General features: G+C 48.8%; 1 protein-coding gene across 4 annotated transcripts in view; it reads right to left on the minus strand.

Moving 5' to 3' along the window:
• Positions 1-17,089, minus strand: part of GFRA1 (GDNF family receptor alpha 1) — a 210,783-nt gene that overhangs the window by 8,187 nt on the left and 185,507 nt on the right. For all 4 annotated transcript variants that reach the window (XM_046027298.1, XM_046027296.1, XM_046027299.1 and 1 more), the window contains one exon: positions 465-518. In XM_046027298.1, coding sequence (XP_045883254.1) covers positions 465-518 — 54 coding nt within the window. The remainder of the gene's footprint in view (positions 1-464; positions 519-17,089) is intronic.

Consider the following 17,089-nt stretch of genomic DNA (forward strand, 5'->3'; position numbering starts at 1 on the left):
TAATGTCGCATCCCACCACAATGACTGGCATGTGACAGCAGCATTCATCTCCTCTGTACAATGGGGAGGGGAATGTGGCCTGCCCTAGATAACCTCTGGGTTGCTGCGGAGGTCAAAGGAACTGTAGACAGAGGACCTCTGGTAAGCAGTGAGAGTTTCTGAGTGTCTTCTCTGTGAGGGCTCATTCTACAAGACTGTGGTCACATCATCTCTGGCATTGGAACAATGGTATTTGTGCCGACTCTAGCTCTGGGATGAGGATACTGGGTCCCACACATAGTTGGAACTTTGTGCACTGGGATCCAAAGACCTCACTTGGCTCAAAGGGCAGAGGGGCATGGAGGGTGCCTTAGATCTTTTTCCTAGACCTGAAACCTCATTGTCCTTGAACCTTTCCAACTTACCAAAGACCCAATGTTCTATGTCTAGAAATGCAGGGAGACCCAGAGAGAAACATAACTTACATCAGAAAGACAGAGGTGTGTACTGCCCGACATATTGGATTTCAGCTTCTGGGCCTGGGAAAGACAAACACATTCACACATAAAATCACTCACATTTCATATGGAATAATGGTTACCGACGATCCACTAATCAGTTGTCTAGGGCAGGGCCATGGACAGAAATACGTGAGCCACAATTATGAGCCCATATATAATCTTAAATTTTCTAGTAACCACATAAGAGATAAAGGTGAAGATAATTGTGATGGCATATTTTATTTAACCCAATATATTATCTTTTCAACATGTAATCAATATAAAAAGTTATTAATGAGATACTTTACTAAGTCTTCAAAATCTGGTGTTTGACATTGCCCATCTTATTTCAGACCTGCCCCATTTCAAAGGCTCAGTAGCCACCTGTGGCTGGTGGCTAGCAGGGGCAGCACAAGACTAGGTTACTAAAAACAAAGTTTTGTTTTTGCTTTTGTTTTTTTAAAGAGGGGAGGGGAGGGGGTTGAGAGCATGGGCGAGGGACAGAGGCAGAGGGAGAAAGAGGATTTTAAGTGAGATCCACGCCCAGCACAGAGCCCGACAGGGCCCTCGATCTCATGACCTTGAAATCATGACCTGAGCCAAAATCAAGAGTCAGACACTTAACCAATGGAGCCAACCAGGCACCCCAAGACAAAGCTTTGAAGTCATTCACATTCAGAACTCATCTATACCTATGAATGTTCATCCTAGGGATGTGCCTTTGACGTAAAAATGTCACAATAAAAATTGGCGTTCATTGGTCATATAGAGATAGGTCTTCCCAAAGCTCGTTTGTTCATTTGTTTTATTTTTGCTTCAGTCAACAAGCACGGAGCTATTTTCCAGTGCTGGGCATCAGTTGATCGGAGCCAAAGGATGTAGTCACTGGGCTCATGGGGCTGACCTCTAGTTGAGTAAACCACTCAAGGCTTGAGAGTTGGGGCACAGGGCAGGGACCCTAACTGACGGATCACCCTCGCTTGAGAGTTGGGGCACAGGGCAGGGACCCTAACTGACGGATCCCCCTCGCTTGAGAGTTGGGGCACAGGGCAGGGACTCTAACTGACGGATCCCCCTCGCTTGAGAGTTGGGGCACAGGGCAGGGTCTCTAACTGACGGATCCCCCTGGAGGAGCTGTACAGGGTGTTACGGGTCCCAACCCAGTAATGATAAAATTGCTTCCAGGGCAGTGGCAGGGGGCTGAGCTGTGAAGGCTGTGAGCTCCCCAACTCCTCACACTGGAACTAGTCCCCACTGAGCTTCTACCAGAGAACTGAGTTAAAGAAGAGTTTCCATCACTCAGACAATTAGAGTAAGAACCGCTGACCCAATATCGCCCTTTTGTAAAGGAAAACAGAGTGCAGTGAAATTAAGTGACTTCTCCAAGGTCACACAGCAATTTACTGGTAGAGTCAGGATACAGACCAGGTCTCTAAAACTCCTGAAAGTTTTAGAAATGTGCTCTTTCCTCCATTACAGCATTTCTCCCAGGCCATCTTGGCACGCTTGGTTCTTCATGCTCCACCTGCCCCCAAATCAACATGAAGAGCCCCCGCCCTGCCCCATGAGCTCCTTCTCCCAAAACAGGAGTCTGTTGGCACCAAAGACAGAGAGCTTAGGTGCCAACAGGATGATGTTGGTCAACCATCACACCTTAAGGAGTGTCTGGGCACCCGGCTCTGCGTGAACGGCAGTGGGCAGGCTGCCGGCTATAGGAAGACTTCTGGAACTCACTGGAGACACGCTAGGCTGCTGATGGCATGTTCACCCAAGGAGTAATTTATTGACCATAATGCTACTTGGGAGGCATCATAATCTTTACCTATATTTGCATATGCCAGCTGTGAATATGAAATAGAAACCTTTAAAAAGGCATCGAGAGTAAGACAATGTGAAGCATCCCCAGGCTGTTCAAAGGTCACAAAATGTTACGTGTAAGAGGATCAAAGGAGGAATGGGAAGAGGAGTCTCTTCCCAAAAGCCTCCTTTTAATCTATAGTAATAGCAAATCTGGTCCCTCGCATTGTTACCTGCAGAGAATAATGTACAGAACTTTACATGTTTTACTTCTGTTCAAGATTGGAATTGTGCCCAGATACCAAAATAGCCTTAAAACATCCCATTCTCTTTTTCCTTTGCTAGGCCATAATCTACAAAAGACATAAACCCTTGCTGTGGGCCTTTGCATAACTAAGAAGCTCACTAAAATGTGCAGAGAAAGCAGCCAGACTTCTAGTCTGAGAAACATTATGCCTTCAAGTTGTTTCTGTGCTTGTGATCACAGCTAAACTATGCCTCCGTGTTGTAAACCACAGGCCTCTGAGTTCTAAGGGTCGGAGAGCCCTCTTTCCTCCTTTGTTCTGTATGATAGCACCGGAATGTAGGTTTTTACTCACAATCCGAGGATACTCACCAGCGATACTCAGTCACTTTAGGAATGTGCTGAATACTTGTTCAATGCCCATCAATATTAAATAATTATAAATTATAAATCTACAAATTATCCATCTACCAATGGATAAGAAGTCTTCTGTCCTGACAGATTGTCTGAAGTACACTCTAGGTCTGCAGACGTAGATTTCTGACCCTCACTGGTCACTGAGGGTTCACACTGCTTAGTGCTTTACAGGCGTGTGGGCTCTTGCCTTCCACACAGGAAAATACATTTAAACCAGCTCCAAGTCTGGGACGTCTCTGAGCTCTTTCCCCTGCAAGGCAGGCGTCTTGGTATCTACCTAAAGGAAATGGTCAACCCGAGGTCTTGTCTCCCTGTAGCCCCATCGGCTTCACTAAAACTAGAGGCAGCATCTCTAAGCTCGTCTTGCCTGGAGGACCATTCTTGTCGGCATAACTGGATAACCTGCAGAGAGCAAAGGTAATAATGTGCGCCGGGGCCCTACAGAGGCCCTGAGAAAATGCTTCCTCTCCTGTTAAGCACCTTCCCAAACCACCAAAGCCCTTAGCACTCCAAAGGCTCAGCTTTGCATGCACAGTAGCCTTTAAATGCCCTGCTTACACAGTGTGTTAACACAGCGTCCCAATGCGAGGCGTGGGTAGAAACTGCCAGCACTGCTGAGGCAGAACGGAAGGCCCTGGAATTCCACCTGAACTCTGCAGGGACCACAGTGAGGTTTGGCAGTCTGATGAGAAGGTGACGGGCAAATGTTACCAGTTATGGGAATAGCAGGTGGCTTCTGGGTAACAGAATCACAACACGGGGCAGACAGGAGATTTTTCCCAGCAAACCTGCTGTGCGTATGACAAGACGAGGACCGTGGGTCTGCTGCTGAGACTGGCTAGCACCGGGTATGGGGGATCGCGGCCGTACCGGGCATCTGGGGCCTCTACGGGTTGTCAGCTGCACACGGAGGGGCAGAGCCTGGGATTTTAGACCCGTGTATGTCTAGCCGGTCGCATGCTTTTGAGTCCTGTATGCAGTCGGAATCCCTCCGGTGACCCTGAGGGTCAGAAACGTCCTATGCAGATCCAGAGTCCACTAAGGAAATCTGGCTCTTAGAGCTCATCTTAGAAGCCTCAGCAACCTGTTATTTCCACATTTGAAGGGCTTTTATCCCGAGCATTTTCGGCCACATCATCAAGCTATCGCTGTCTTGCTAATCAGGTAGGATAAATGCAAACAGAATTACAAGGGGGCCCCACCTTCGGCTACTGTGAAGTGTACTTACACGCTTGAAACATCATCTCGCAGGTCATAAAAATGGGGATGGTCCCAGGAAAGTAAAAAAAAAAAATAGTTAAAAAACTTCTGAGACCTTGTAAGAAACTAGAAGCGCACTTCTTACTGCTGAGCTCTCACCCCAGAAAACAAAGTGTGGAGTAATGGGAGAGCCAGCTCAAGGTCCTGTCTGCGGGCCCAGCAGTCTTGCTCATTAACGGGAGTCACAGGGACCCAGCACAGAGCGTGGCCAGCCCGGACCTATCTAGACCCCAGACCTTACAGTGCAGCTTTAAAATATGACCTCTCCTGAAGAAAAGAGAGAGACAGAGAGAGAGAAGGATAAAGAAGACAGTGCATTTCATTTTTCTAAAAGTCCATTTTAACCACTGGTATGACATGCTGAAGAATGAATCCTTTAATCTCTTTGAGGAAAGAGTGTTTCCTAGCAGCTAATTCATAGTCCTGTGGTTACTGGGGAAACCACCTGACTCTGAGTGGAGGGGAAACGTCACCTGCAAACCATGGGACCACAAGGCTTTCAACTCGAGGACGGGGAGATGAAAGGGACTGGTGAAGCCCGTTTCCAGCCGAGCAGCCCTGCTGTCATTTTGGAAAACTAGAGAACTGGTATTCAGGCACCTCCTAAGATTTGTCCCTTCAGCAATGTCGTAAAACTGTCCCTGGCGGTGATCCGCTAGTCCAGGCACGTCGGGCAATAGAATTTCCACCGCATTGTAATTGTAAGGCCAGACCTTGCCAGTCCCTGGCACCAGAGGGTTAATAAATGCATTAGATGCTGTTAACCTCTGTTACCTGGAGTCAGACTGATGACGCTCCTGCTTTTTACCCCAGTGATCAGCATTTGGAAAGTCAGCCCTGGTGCCAGGAGGCTTCCTGTTCAGAAGGCACAGACACACCCCTGCCGGGAGCCCTCCATCCAGTGCCCTCCCCCTGCCCCAGGCCACGGCACAGACACAGGAGCTCTGCCCACAGCAGGCTCTCCTGGAGCCTCAGGGACAAGGCAGGCTTCGGTGCAGCACGCTTGCTGTTTATGGAATTGGGAGGCTTAAAAGTGCTCCGATGCAGAGTCTGGCCTTTGCTGCCCCAGGACTCGGTTTCTGCAGAGAAGTCGGGGCTTCATCTCGGGCTTTCAGGCAGTGGTCAGCCAGCAGGGCATGGAACATTTCTCCACTCTCCTCCACGCATAAGGGGAGCCTGTTTCTGCTCTACCTCCAGAAAATAAAACCAGAGGAAGTTGCCCAATCCAATAGCAACAGACTGTCCAGGCTGCAGCCAAATGGTCATAATTAACGATGCTTCTGGTTCTTTTCTCCCTTGCTTTACCGATTAGAGAGATTTGCTATATTAGGAACCTGTTTGCTTAATGTCAGAATACAAGCAATAAACAGAGAAATACACAGACTGTAAAATGCAATCAACTTCGCTCTCCAGCACTCACTAAGTACCGAGCTGTATCTATCACGCTTGTCAATACCTAGTTTATTAGCGTACGGGTCTCTTCCGCAGCGTAAATTGGACCTTAGTGAGGGGAAACCGCTGCGGGAGTTCCTGAAACAGCCCTTCCCCAGCTTCAATCTACACATCTTACATTTGCGGGCAGGACAAGACACAGGAAGGAAGGTTACCTGAGCAGAGGAACCTGCATTTTTACATTGCATTTTGGAAAAGCAGACTGCCCTGATTACAGACGTTCATGGGCAGTACTTACTGTACAGCAATTCTATTGTGACCTTGACACATATTCGTCCAAATTTACTTCCACACAAAGAAGACAGAAGAAAGCAACTGCCTAGTGAATCCGAGCTGTGGTCTGTCCAGGGCTCTGTAGCGTTATGCTCTTCTCAGCTTTTTGGATTTTGCCTATTGGATTTGGGCGAACCTGGGAGGTTTTACCACCGGTCTGGTCACAAGCCGTTGGCCGGCCTTTCCAAAGTCCCTGCCATGGTCTGTTTTGAAACTCACCTTCCTACAGATCTGCTTTTCCTACAAACTTGGTAACAGCCACTTGCAACCACTGGTCTGAATAACGTGCAGTAAAGTCAGCTGCGTAAGACAAGTGGACATATAAATAAGCCTTGCTCTGAGGCCCTGGGCTTGGATGTTTGCCTTCTCGTACCCATGCTCGGCAGGGAAGGGGTCCATTTCTGTCAGGCTGCTCTCTGCCAGCCCCCTGGACCCTGGCACAGGTTGGGGAGAGGCCGAGAGGCTATGAGGAGGGCAAGGGTGAGATGGGGCGAGTGTCCTTCCAAGAAAGGGGCTGCTTTTCTACTCTCTCAGCAAGACACCATGTCGGAACTAAACTTTAGCCAGAAGACTTTCATTACACGAAGCTCTAAGAAGGCCTTATAAAGATATCTCCCTCAGCATCGGTTTGGGAAGGCCCCCTGGGTGCCAAGTTTCCTTAGTCTGGTATGCTCTGGGCAGGTTGAGCCTGGTCGTAAGACGGGGGCGGGGAAAGGCTTGGAGGCCTGAAGTTAGGCTTCCTTACCCAGAAAAAGTGCAGGCTCAGATCCTGGTTGAGCTGTTTAGACAAGGCCTCCAAAGTCAGTGCAGTGAACTGAACTGAGGCCAGATTCAGGGGGGAAGGGCAGGGGGGCGGGTGCGTAGCCTTGAAAGAGATGTGGATTCCTGTTCTTGAGTCAAGCAGGTCTTGGATTCCTGGCACCCACGGAGAATCCCAGGTTTAACTGCGCACTTCATGTTGAGCTTAGGGCCCAGCCTAGAGCAGAAACCCTCTCACCTGACTGTCTGGGGACGGCACCCGCAGAGTATTTGTCGCTTGAGAAATGAAGTTAAAGGGCAAATCATTAAATTACTCAAAAATGACACATTTGTCTCAAAATTTTATTTCAAAATTTTTTTCTTTAAACTAAAGCGTGGAATAAGAACACTGAATGTGAGATCTACTCTAAACGAAATTTGAAGCACACAATACAGTCTTGCTGACTATAGGCCCAATGCTGCCCATCTTGTCTCACCAAAATTCTACACCCACTGAACAACAACTTCCTGTTTCCCCTCCCTCAGCCTCTGGCAACTACAGTCCCATTCTTGGCTTCCATGAGTTGGAGGATATTAGACATCTGATGTACGTAGAATCATGCAGTATTTGTCCTTCTGTGACTGGCTTATTTCACTTAGTATAACGTCCTTCGGATTCATCCCTATTGTTGCATACGGCAGGATTTCCTTGTTTATTAAGGCTGAATATTAATAGTTCATTGTACGTGTTAAATCAAATATTCTTATGTCAAATCTGAACGTCAGGCATTTATTGACTTGGGGGGACGTGACCGAGGCCACCTTCTTTAAAAAAGTGTTTTCGGGCACCTGAGTGGGTCAGTCGGTTTAGTGTCTGATGTCGGCTCAGGTTATCATCTCAGTGTCCTGAGACTGAGCCCTGCATCAGGCTCCACGCTCAGCAAGGAGTCTGTTTGAGAGTCTCTCTTCCTCTCTTCTTTGTCCTTCCTGCTCATATGCACTCTCTCAAATAATTTGATAAATAAATCTTTTTTTAAAAGTCTTTTTAAAGGAAGAGTTTCCTGATTGGAGTTCCCTGGCTTATGTTCTGCAGAATCTACCTCTTTAATTCATGCTCTACAATTTCCAGGTTTACTTTCTTTAAAACAGGAGTGACATTTTGTTTGATACCTACAGAGGAATCTCAGAGCAGAATTTTTTTTTTTTTTACCTTTTTATAATTTTTCTCAGTCTTTTATGATTTGCCCCACCCACACCTGATCCAAAGACATTTTTTAAAGGAATTTGGCTTTCTTAGTGTGTTCAACTTAGCTTTCATCGAAACAACTATGCTTTCTTTTGTGCTCCTATTTCAATCCTTCATATAATACTGATTTAAATTTGCAAGCAAAACACCAACTGTAAGAGCATAAAAAAGGTTTGAGAACAAACGTGCCTGAGTCTTTTAACCCCGTCTCTCAACTGGAGAGAGCAAGGGCAGGGTGAACAGGAGAACAGAGGCACAAGCTTGGGGCATGCTCTCGGCCTTGGGCATTAGATATTTACAAGAGAACGGAGAGGCTGTCTTTTGTGATAAGTTGGTTACATGAGGGTCCGTGATGAGAGCTTCTACTATGGTTTAGAATTTATTCTTGGTACCAGCTTGATTGATAAAAGACAATAAATGGAACACAGGCTACGAAGGTCCTGTTCTTGGCTCTTCAACCATCAGCTTTAACGATAATAATCCCTGCCCTCCTCCTTACCTCCCAGAATTGTTCTGAGAGACAAAGGTGAAAGGGGAAAGTCCCTTCAGACCTCAGGATGATGTGGAGGATTGCCTGGCCTCTCTGTGCTCTCTAGGCTGGTATTCTTGGCCTGGGGCAGGGACTGGAGAAATGCAAAAGCTCAAGCTAATTTGGCCAGTGAATACAATATTGACTAGAACGGGCTCACGATCTTCTGTGAGCCCTTGGATTTAAAAATGAATGCAACGAAAGAGATACAGTCCAGTAAGATATATCAACAGTCCTCCATTAGCTAAGCAGTCCCCCGGGCTTGGTCATCAGTCTCCAGCACGCCATAAAAAGGATGCCTACAGCTCCGCACTTGTAATTCAACACTAATGGCACGATGGTGCAGACACTGTCTCCAGCAGGAAGCCCTAACACGGCAGTTGAGCTGGCCTCTCTCCCTTCCAGACTTCCTGGGACCGTCCTGCAGCTGTGCCCCTTTTCCCTAAGCTGGAGCAAACACAGGCTGCAAACTACACCAGAGAACCGTGTCTTCCTTCATGGTTAACTTGTTTGATTGCAATGTATCCAGACAAGAACCAATTATGGCCTGTATTTTAGAAAATGGTGCCCTATTAACAGGGAGATTATACCAAACAGTGTGTAAAAGACACTTGGGCGTGGGGCACCGGGGGCGTTTCGTAGAGCAAACATTCGGTGAGTAGGGTCGAGAGGCGGCTCAGGGGATGGCCCCAAAATGAAACATTCGTTTTCTCAAATGTGCAGTTGGAAATGCAAATGCGTGAGAGCAACAGAAAAGATTCATTGTGGTTTCTGATGAGAAGTGCATGAAGCCTGTCTCGTCAGACACGCATCCTCACCGCCATCAGATACTATTTATTAAGTCTCTCATTCTCCCGTGCATTTAGGTGCAGCTGAGTGCGGCCCCGTAATGGTTGCGTGACTTATGGCGGTAACTAAGGGTTCATATAAAACGCTGTGGTCTGCTGATGTACCCAACCCCGGGCTTTTGTTCACCCCCTGTTCAGAAGAAGGAGCGCCCTGTGTGCTGTGAAAAACCAGGTGAAAAGCCAACCTTAAAAAAACTTTAAAGAAAAACATGCTTTTAGTAGATGGAGAAAGCACAGATAACTGAGGGAAACTGAGCAGACTCCCCGTGGGAACTGTGACCAGTTACCACGACAGTCCCCTCCTATAACAGACCCCATGGACGCCTCCCTGAACACACCCCACCGCTCACAGGATGTCCTGAGCAGAGCTCTCCCCTTTGCACAGATCGGGAAACACGGGCTCAGAGAGGAGGGCACTTTGCCGGGTCTCTGCAGCTGGAGTGGCCGCAGTGAGATACATCTGTTTGACCTCAGTCCCCTCGATTCCCAAACCCATGCCTACGGGCTCTGTGCTGGACATGGCGCACATTATCTCCCATCACCCCCGGACCAACCCGTAGAAGTAGTTCTGGTTATCCTGTGGACAGCTGAGAAGGTGCCCAGGGAGGCAGTAAGAAGCCAGGGTCACACCTGCTGCCTGGGAAGTAGACAGCAATGGCCACTCTGGGGAAAATTCTAGTGATGCCCACTCAGTGCCCACCATCCTCGGCTTCCCTTCCAGACATCCCTGTCCATGGTCTGACTCCTCTAGGACTTCAACTAGGAGGGGTCCAGTGGAGGGGAGCCTTTGGTCGAACCTCACCAGAGAACGGGGCCATTTTCCTCCCGCGCATGAGCTCCACGGCTCAAACACAAGGCAGGGGCTGTTATTCAGGGAGGCAGAGCTGGTTAGAAGTCCTGAGGATAAAAGGTCAGTAGGGGATACAAGAAATTGGATTTATTTATGGTATGTGACCTAAGTGTGCTCAGAGGTATTCTCATAGGTTACCCAGAACAAGAGAGCGTATTTATGGCCAAGATGGTGCAGACGTCCTAGCCCTTTTTATTAAGTATGTTTATTACCCAGCAATTGGGTTAAGCAATTGTCCAACTGCTGAATTACTGTCCCTCTGATGGGCCAGCCTCACTGCTCTCTACACCACAGGTGCAGACGGCCCAAGGGCTCTTCCTAGAATGCACTGAATGGGGCTGTTCTTCCCATCCCCATCCTAAAGTTATTATTCCCATTTTTTTTTTTTTGACAAAAAGTGGTAAAGAAAAGATGTTTAAGGGCAGACATCATAAGTAGGTAATCATAACAAACAGCTTCAATCTGAGGCTGGCTCCCTTCTGCAGGACACACACCCTGTATGATGCCCAAGTTCATGTCCCCGAGGAATTTGGGGGTAAAGGTCCCCAAATGCTCCCTTAGTATAAGCTTCTTCTGAGTTGTGCTCAAGCACAGACCCACCAGGAAGATAAAATTATGATAAAAACCATTGCTCAGCTGAACTGGAGGCTCAGTAACTATGCTCAAGAATTTTAATTCATTTAATTATTACAATCTTCCCAGGCAGTGGTGCTCATTATTCCCATGTTACAGATAACGAATCCAAGGGTTAAGTAGATGAGGTTACTTGTCGCTGAAGTCCACAAGAAGGTTTGAGTCTGTCTACGGCCATACCACCCTGAACGCGCCCGATCTCGTCTGATCTCGGAAGCTAAGCAGTGTCGGGCCTGGTTAGTACTTGGATGGGAGAAGGTTTGAGTCTGTTGTAGCAAGAAGCCTGATCCTTCAGGGTTTTCTTTTCTTAAGCCCAACCTCTTTTTCTTAAAAACAAAAGCACTAACCATGCTGCTGTAGGCCTACTGTGCGCACAGTCCCTCATCGGGCATCAGCACACTCCCTGTTTGGGTTATATTATCGCAAAGCCAGCTTGGTTTGGGTATAAACAGAGTGATGGTGTTGCCTGCATGCTCCACGGACTTCAGAATCACTAAGTGCTACCCCTCCCCTCGTTAAAACGTCAGGGATGTCACGTGCTGGGGCACAGAATGGGTACAGACGGCACGTGACACCTAGGACAGCAAGAACGCCTGCCAGCTGTGGGCATCGGTGCTGATGTGACTGTGACCTGGCAAAGGTTACCCAGACGCCCTTGGAACAGACAGCCTTCAGTTGTTGCCAAGCAGCACCGCGTTTCAGCCGGAAGATCTCTGGAGCTGACCAAGAAGGGGGAACTGAGTGGGAAGCAGGGAAAGGAGCCCCTATCACTTCAGGGCGATGCAAGGGAGAGTCCACCACTGCAGGAGCCCCCCCTCCCGCTCCCTGCCCAGGGCGTGGTTCAGAGTCAGCCTCTCCACCATTACGTCACAGCCACTGTTGCTAACGGAGCGGCAATGTGCTGCGAGCCCCAAGTCCTTGCACTGCACCCCCGCCAGGAAGGAGTCCAGCCACATGGGCTCTTCCTTCCGTCCTGTGCCATTTCTCTGCGACAGGGCCCTGACCCACAGCTGGTCCACCCAAGGATCACGGCACCCAAGGGTCCTGGGACCATGGTCCCAGGGTGTGCTCCATGGTGACTATCTGTGTACCTGGTCTGGAGCCTCCTCTTTTAATGGTTCCAGTTGTCTGACAACATAACCCTGGAAAATCCCAGAAATATAACAGCACGAACTATAATTCCAATGACAACATGAGATAGTGCCTTTCCCCCAATGCTATATGCTAACACTTTTATTACTCTAAACAACAGTACACAATTACGGTATAATGTAGGGCTCCCCATTTTGCCATGCGCTTACAGAATGGTGAGGTAGGGGCTATCTGGAGGCATTAATATGGGGCTTTATTAGAGTCAGGAGCCGGGTTGAAGCAGGGTGATCAGGGCTCTTCTGTAAAACAAAGAACCTTCTCAAGAGAGAAGCAATTTACTCCCTGTTCCTGCTAAAGCCCTTCGGGCCTTGCCGGCGTCCACCTTGTACTTGGCAAATAGACTTATTCTGGCTGTAGGAGATTAGGGATAAAAGATTTTTTTAAAGAAGGAGTAAAAACGTAACTCAGAGATACGGTGCTCTGTGTGCTTAGTTTGTGGTTGAGAAAAACAGATGCCATGATCTGCCTTCGTCGAAAAGGTGACATCTGGGTTCATTAAAGGTATACGTTAGATTTTGATAAAGGCTATTTTTCTAAGTCATTAAATTGGTTTTTAGGAACCTTATACTCTCCTTCATTTGAACAATTATTAAACTATAAAACAGAATTGCACAATTGCTAAAACCGTAATCTGAAAGTTTATAGCCAGCTATAAAACGCTATATTATTAAACTATACTGAAGATGCTCAAGCCCATTACAACTTTTTAAATGAATTATAAAACCCTTTACTGCTGATAAAATAATCTTAAATTACAGTACCGTGTATTCTAACAATATGTTCAACCAAAGTTTGCTACAATCCAAACATGCCAATCACAGAAAATCGTTCCTTGAATTAAGTTTGCAGAAGCTCGCCGGTGACAGCAGGTGCCAAGAGGGAACGCTGACAGGCTGGGCGGGACGGCCCTTCTGCCCCAGGGAGGGGTCTTTCCCCATGTCCCTTCCACCATAGGACCAGCCAAGAGGGAGTCTCTCATGTTCAAAGGGTACACAAGAGATAGCAGAACCCTGTGCATTGCAGGAAGGCCTGTGGCAACAGTAATTTTTAAATTCACCCTATAAATGAGATTTTTAAACTGTCAAATATTTAGTTATGCAGCACCTGCCCCTCCCACATATGTTATGGACTGAATGGGGTCCCCCCCCAAACTCATATACGAAAGCCCTGTTCCCCAGGTCTTCCGAATGGGACTCGATTTGAAGACAGACCTTTAAGGAGGCGATTCAGTGAAAATGAGGCTGTGAGGATGGGTCCCAGACCAGTCTGACTGGTGTCCTTATAAGAAGGGGAGATTTGGACACACATAGGGACGCTGGGGACACACAGGGAAAGGCCACGTGAAGCCTCAGTGAGAAGGCAGCTGTGTGCAAGCCACAGAGAGAGGCCTCAGGAGGAACCAGACCCCCAGATCTTCCTCTCCGATTTCTGGCCCCCAGAGCCATGAGGAATAAATATCCACGGTTGAAGCCCCCAAGCATGGGGGTGCTTCGTGGCGGGGGCTGAGCACACCATTGGGGGGGCCGATGCTGCCCTCCATAGATGGGCCATGTGCACGCCTACCCACCGCGGAGCCTGACCCCTAGAGGAAATGTCTGTCTTTTGGTCCCAGTTACACGTTCCAAGCTTCCGTGCCTAGCGGAGTTCGAATACGCAACCGAAGGTGCATGTCGGCAGGCTGCGTGGCAGCCTTCATGGAGTCATCCCCAGTTTCTGAGCTCGGAATTCAGGCACTCTCCTGGATGAAGGGCTTTGAAAATGCTCTACAAGCAGCTATTTCGAAAACCGCTTGGGAGGTTGGGGCAACCTGAGGGTTTTGAAGGGTCAAGGGTGGGAGGTGGGGGGAACAGGTGGTGGGTAATGGGGAGGGCACGTTTTGCATGGAGCACTGGGTGTTGTGCAAAAAGAATGAATACTGTTACGCTGAAAAAAATAAATAAAATGGAAAAAAAAAAAAAAAAAGAAAACTGCTTTTACAACAGCCTCTTTCCTCCCAGGGCTAACGTGGGTGGATTCGGGGAGGCAGCTCCCCTCCAAGCTCGACGGCTAGCACCTGGCGCTGGGAAGATTAAGTCCCAGGAGGCCGCTGGCCGCCTCTCTGTGCTGGGAGTAGTCAGGCCCATCACGCGGGGCCCCCAGGCCACTTGGCAGCCCGGTCCAGAGCTCTGCCGTGAGACTTCCAGGGGAGCCCAGAAGTAGCCTGGGTGGGGGGCCCCACGGCTTAGCACTTCTGCTAAGGGAAGACCCCTTGCAGCTCATCTCTCCCGGAGTGGGGGAAATCAACTTGCTCTGAGCATTATGCAAAGGAACTGTAGCTCTAGCCAACATTTGGACCTTTTTTTTTTTTTTTTTAGTGGGACCGACACAACAGTGGACGCTAGAAAATACTCTGTAATAGCCAGAAATGATGGAGACCTGACCATAAACCAAATACCGCACCTCACAGGCAGCACCAAGGTCGTTTTCTCAAACAAAAGGCTCAGGAAATGGCATCTGCGTGGCCGGAGTCATTTAGATTGCGCACACGTGCTGCGGCTCAGCGGTGACGGGTCTGGCACGGGCTGCACGATCCTGCTCGACTCCCCCCCGCCGCCGCCCAGAATGCCCCACGCTCCGGGTCCACCCGCGAAACCTGAAGGGGGTGGGGGACACACGTTTCCACCCACTCTGGTCAGCTGGCAAAAGTCTCCTTGGAAATGTCCCCTCTGGGTGGCTCGACCAGGGTGCTGGGTGGTGAGAACACATTTGTCAGAAGGTTGAGGGTGTGCGGGGCCCTGCGGGCTGGGGAGACCAGCAGGTCCTTTGATGACGAGAACCCGGCGGAGAGCCTCAGTCAGTACCACCTGTGATAGCCTCCACAGGCCCCACTCCAAGAGAAGTGTCGCCTTGGGAAAATTAACTTAAATATCCCAGCACGGCCACTGCTGCCCCTTTCCATTGTTCTTGCCTGCGCTACCCAGGAAAAAGACTTGGTCCAATGTGGCTGCTCGCTCTCCCATCTCCACAGGCCCCTTACCACGCAGGGAAGCCTGAAAACACTCTCCAACACCTTCATTTTCCCTGTTGTAGAAAGGAAAAGGGGGTCTTTGGGGCAGCCCTCATTTCCCAGATAGTGGTGCCCCGTCAGGGACAATTCTGCCCTCCAGGGGCATCTGGCTCTGTCTGGGGACGTGTGTGGCATTGGAGAAAAGTGCTCCTGGTATTTAGAAGATGGAGGCCGGGCGTGTTGCTCAACATCCTACAATGCACAGGGCAGCCCCAAACAATTTCCAGACCAAAATGTCAAGAGGGCCAAGGCTGAGGAAGTCTGATCTGGGGGAACTGTCCAGTTCCTGAAGAAGAGACCACCCAGCGATCCTCACTGAAGTTTCTAAGATCGGCGCAGAAGCACACAGTCCACCTCCGGGAAAGAACAGAGAAGCATCTGACTCCGAATTACACTTCCAAACCACCACCCTGACGAGACCTCACCTCTCCTTGACCTTAACAAGCCTGTGCTACACATGCAAAGCCACCGGAAAACGGGACCCGTAACGCAATGCACAACGCAGCCTGGCCCTCTCAGGGTGCTTCTCTGTGACTGAAGATGGGACAAAGAGGACCGGTGCTATCCAAGGGCGGAAAGCTTCACAAAACTTACAAATAATAAAGACTTACACGGTATCTCCTCTGAGCTGGGTGCCACACTTTACACACAGGATCGCGGCCTCTGGCTGGCTCAGTTGGCAGAGCATATGACCCTTGATCTTGGGGTCATGAGTTCAAGCCCCACACTGGTTATAGAGATGACTTGAAAAAAATACACACAGGATCGCACCGAATCCTTGTAACAGCCCAGGAAGCTCTACCTCTCCTGAGCGGCCATCCCCATTTCAGGGATGCCCACTTACGGATGAGTAAGTTGAAGCTAAGTAGTTTGCCCAAGTGGGGCAAGTGGGGAAATGAGCCCATGTTAAAAGTTCAACTCCAGCTTTCTGATGAGAAGTTTCCACTGTTTGGTCCTAGAATTAAAAATTAGAATTTGGCTAACTTTTGTTCCTGGTTTCTGGGAGATAACCTTTATACCCTCGGAAGTTCTTCAGCAATAGGAGTACCTTTGGTATTCATGAGCCCTTCGGATTCTACCTGAGTTTATGGTAATGAGATGACTCAGAACGGGGGTTGGTCACCAGAGAGACCAACTACCGGCCAAGGGGCTGGGGCTTTGAATCATGCGACGTCCGCCCAACCACCTGCCCTCCAGGCAGCAGAGAAGGGTAGAAGACTGCATTCAATCACAGGCCAGATGCTCAATCAATCACGCCTGTGTAATGAAACCCCAACTAAAACGCTGGTCACTGCAGCTCAGCAGCGCTCCCTGGGGGGTGAGTGCATGAATGCTCTGGGAGGGGGCAGTGTCCTGATCCCACAGGGAGAGGGAACAAAAGCTCTCTTCTGGAGACTCTCTCAGACCTCAGCCTCAGTATCTCTCCATTTGGCTAGTCCTGATTTGTTTCCTTTATAATAAAACCATAATCCTAAACATAGTACTTTCCTAACTTCTGAGTCATTCTAGCAGATTGAATGTGAAGGGTCGTGGGAAGCCCTGAATTTGTAGCTGATTGGTGGCCTGGGGAATCCCTGAAGTGTGGCTGTCATCTGAAGTCAGGGCCGTCTCGTTGGGGACCATGCCTTTAACCTACGGCATCTGTGCTGTCTCCGAGAGCTGGCGTCAGACCTGAGTTCTAGGGACACCGGTTGTTGTCAGAATAGGTATTGTTTCCTTTCCTTATGCCGGTTTATGAACCAGTCTGGCTCCTCCATCTGCCAGATGTTGCACAAGAATGTAGAGACTGGTTTTCATCTCTATTGAGTGAATAATGTTACCTAGAAACCGAAAGGTAAAGTGCTCTGATTTAGGTAATACAGTGTAGTCCTTTAAAACACACAGAAGGGAAAGATGTTCGTTTGCTCGTTTTGTTGTCCTTCTCTCCTGATCCAGCTCTCTGTCTCTCAGGCCTACTGTCTGTAAAAATGGGAATAATAACAGTACTGACCTCATGAGGTTACTGTGGGGATTAAGGGAGTGACTCTATATACACATAATGTGCTTAGAACAGTATTGACTCGTGGGAAGAGCTTGGACACATTTGCTTTATTAACATCCAACCGTCAGAACTAGCGCTGATGTG

The sequence above is a fragment of the Meles meles genome, chromosome 13 (genome assembly GCF_922984935.1).
Source record: "Meles meles chromosome 13, mMelMel3.1 paternal haplotype, whole genome shotgun sequence".
Classification (NCBI taxonomy): domain Eukaryota; kingdom Metazoa; phylum Chordata; class Mammalia; order Carnivora; family Mustelidae; genus Meles; species Meles meles.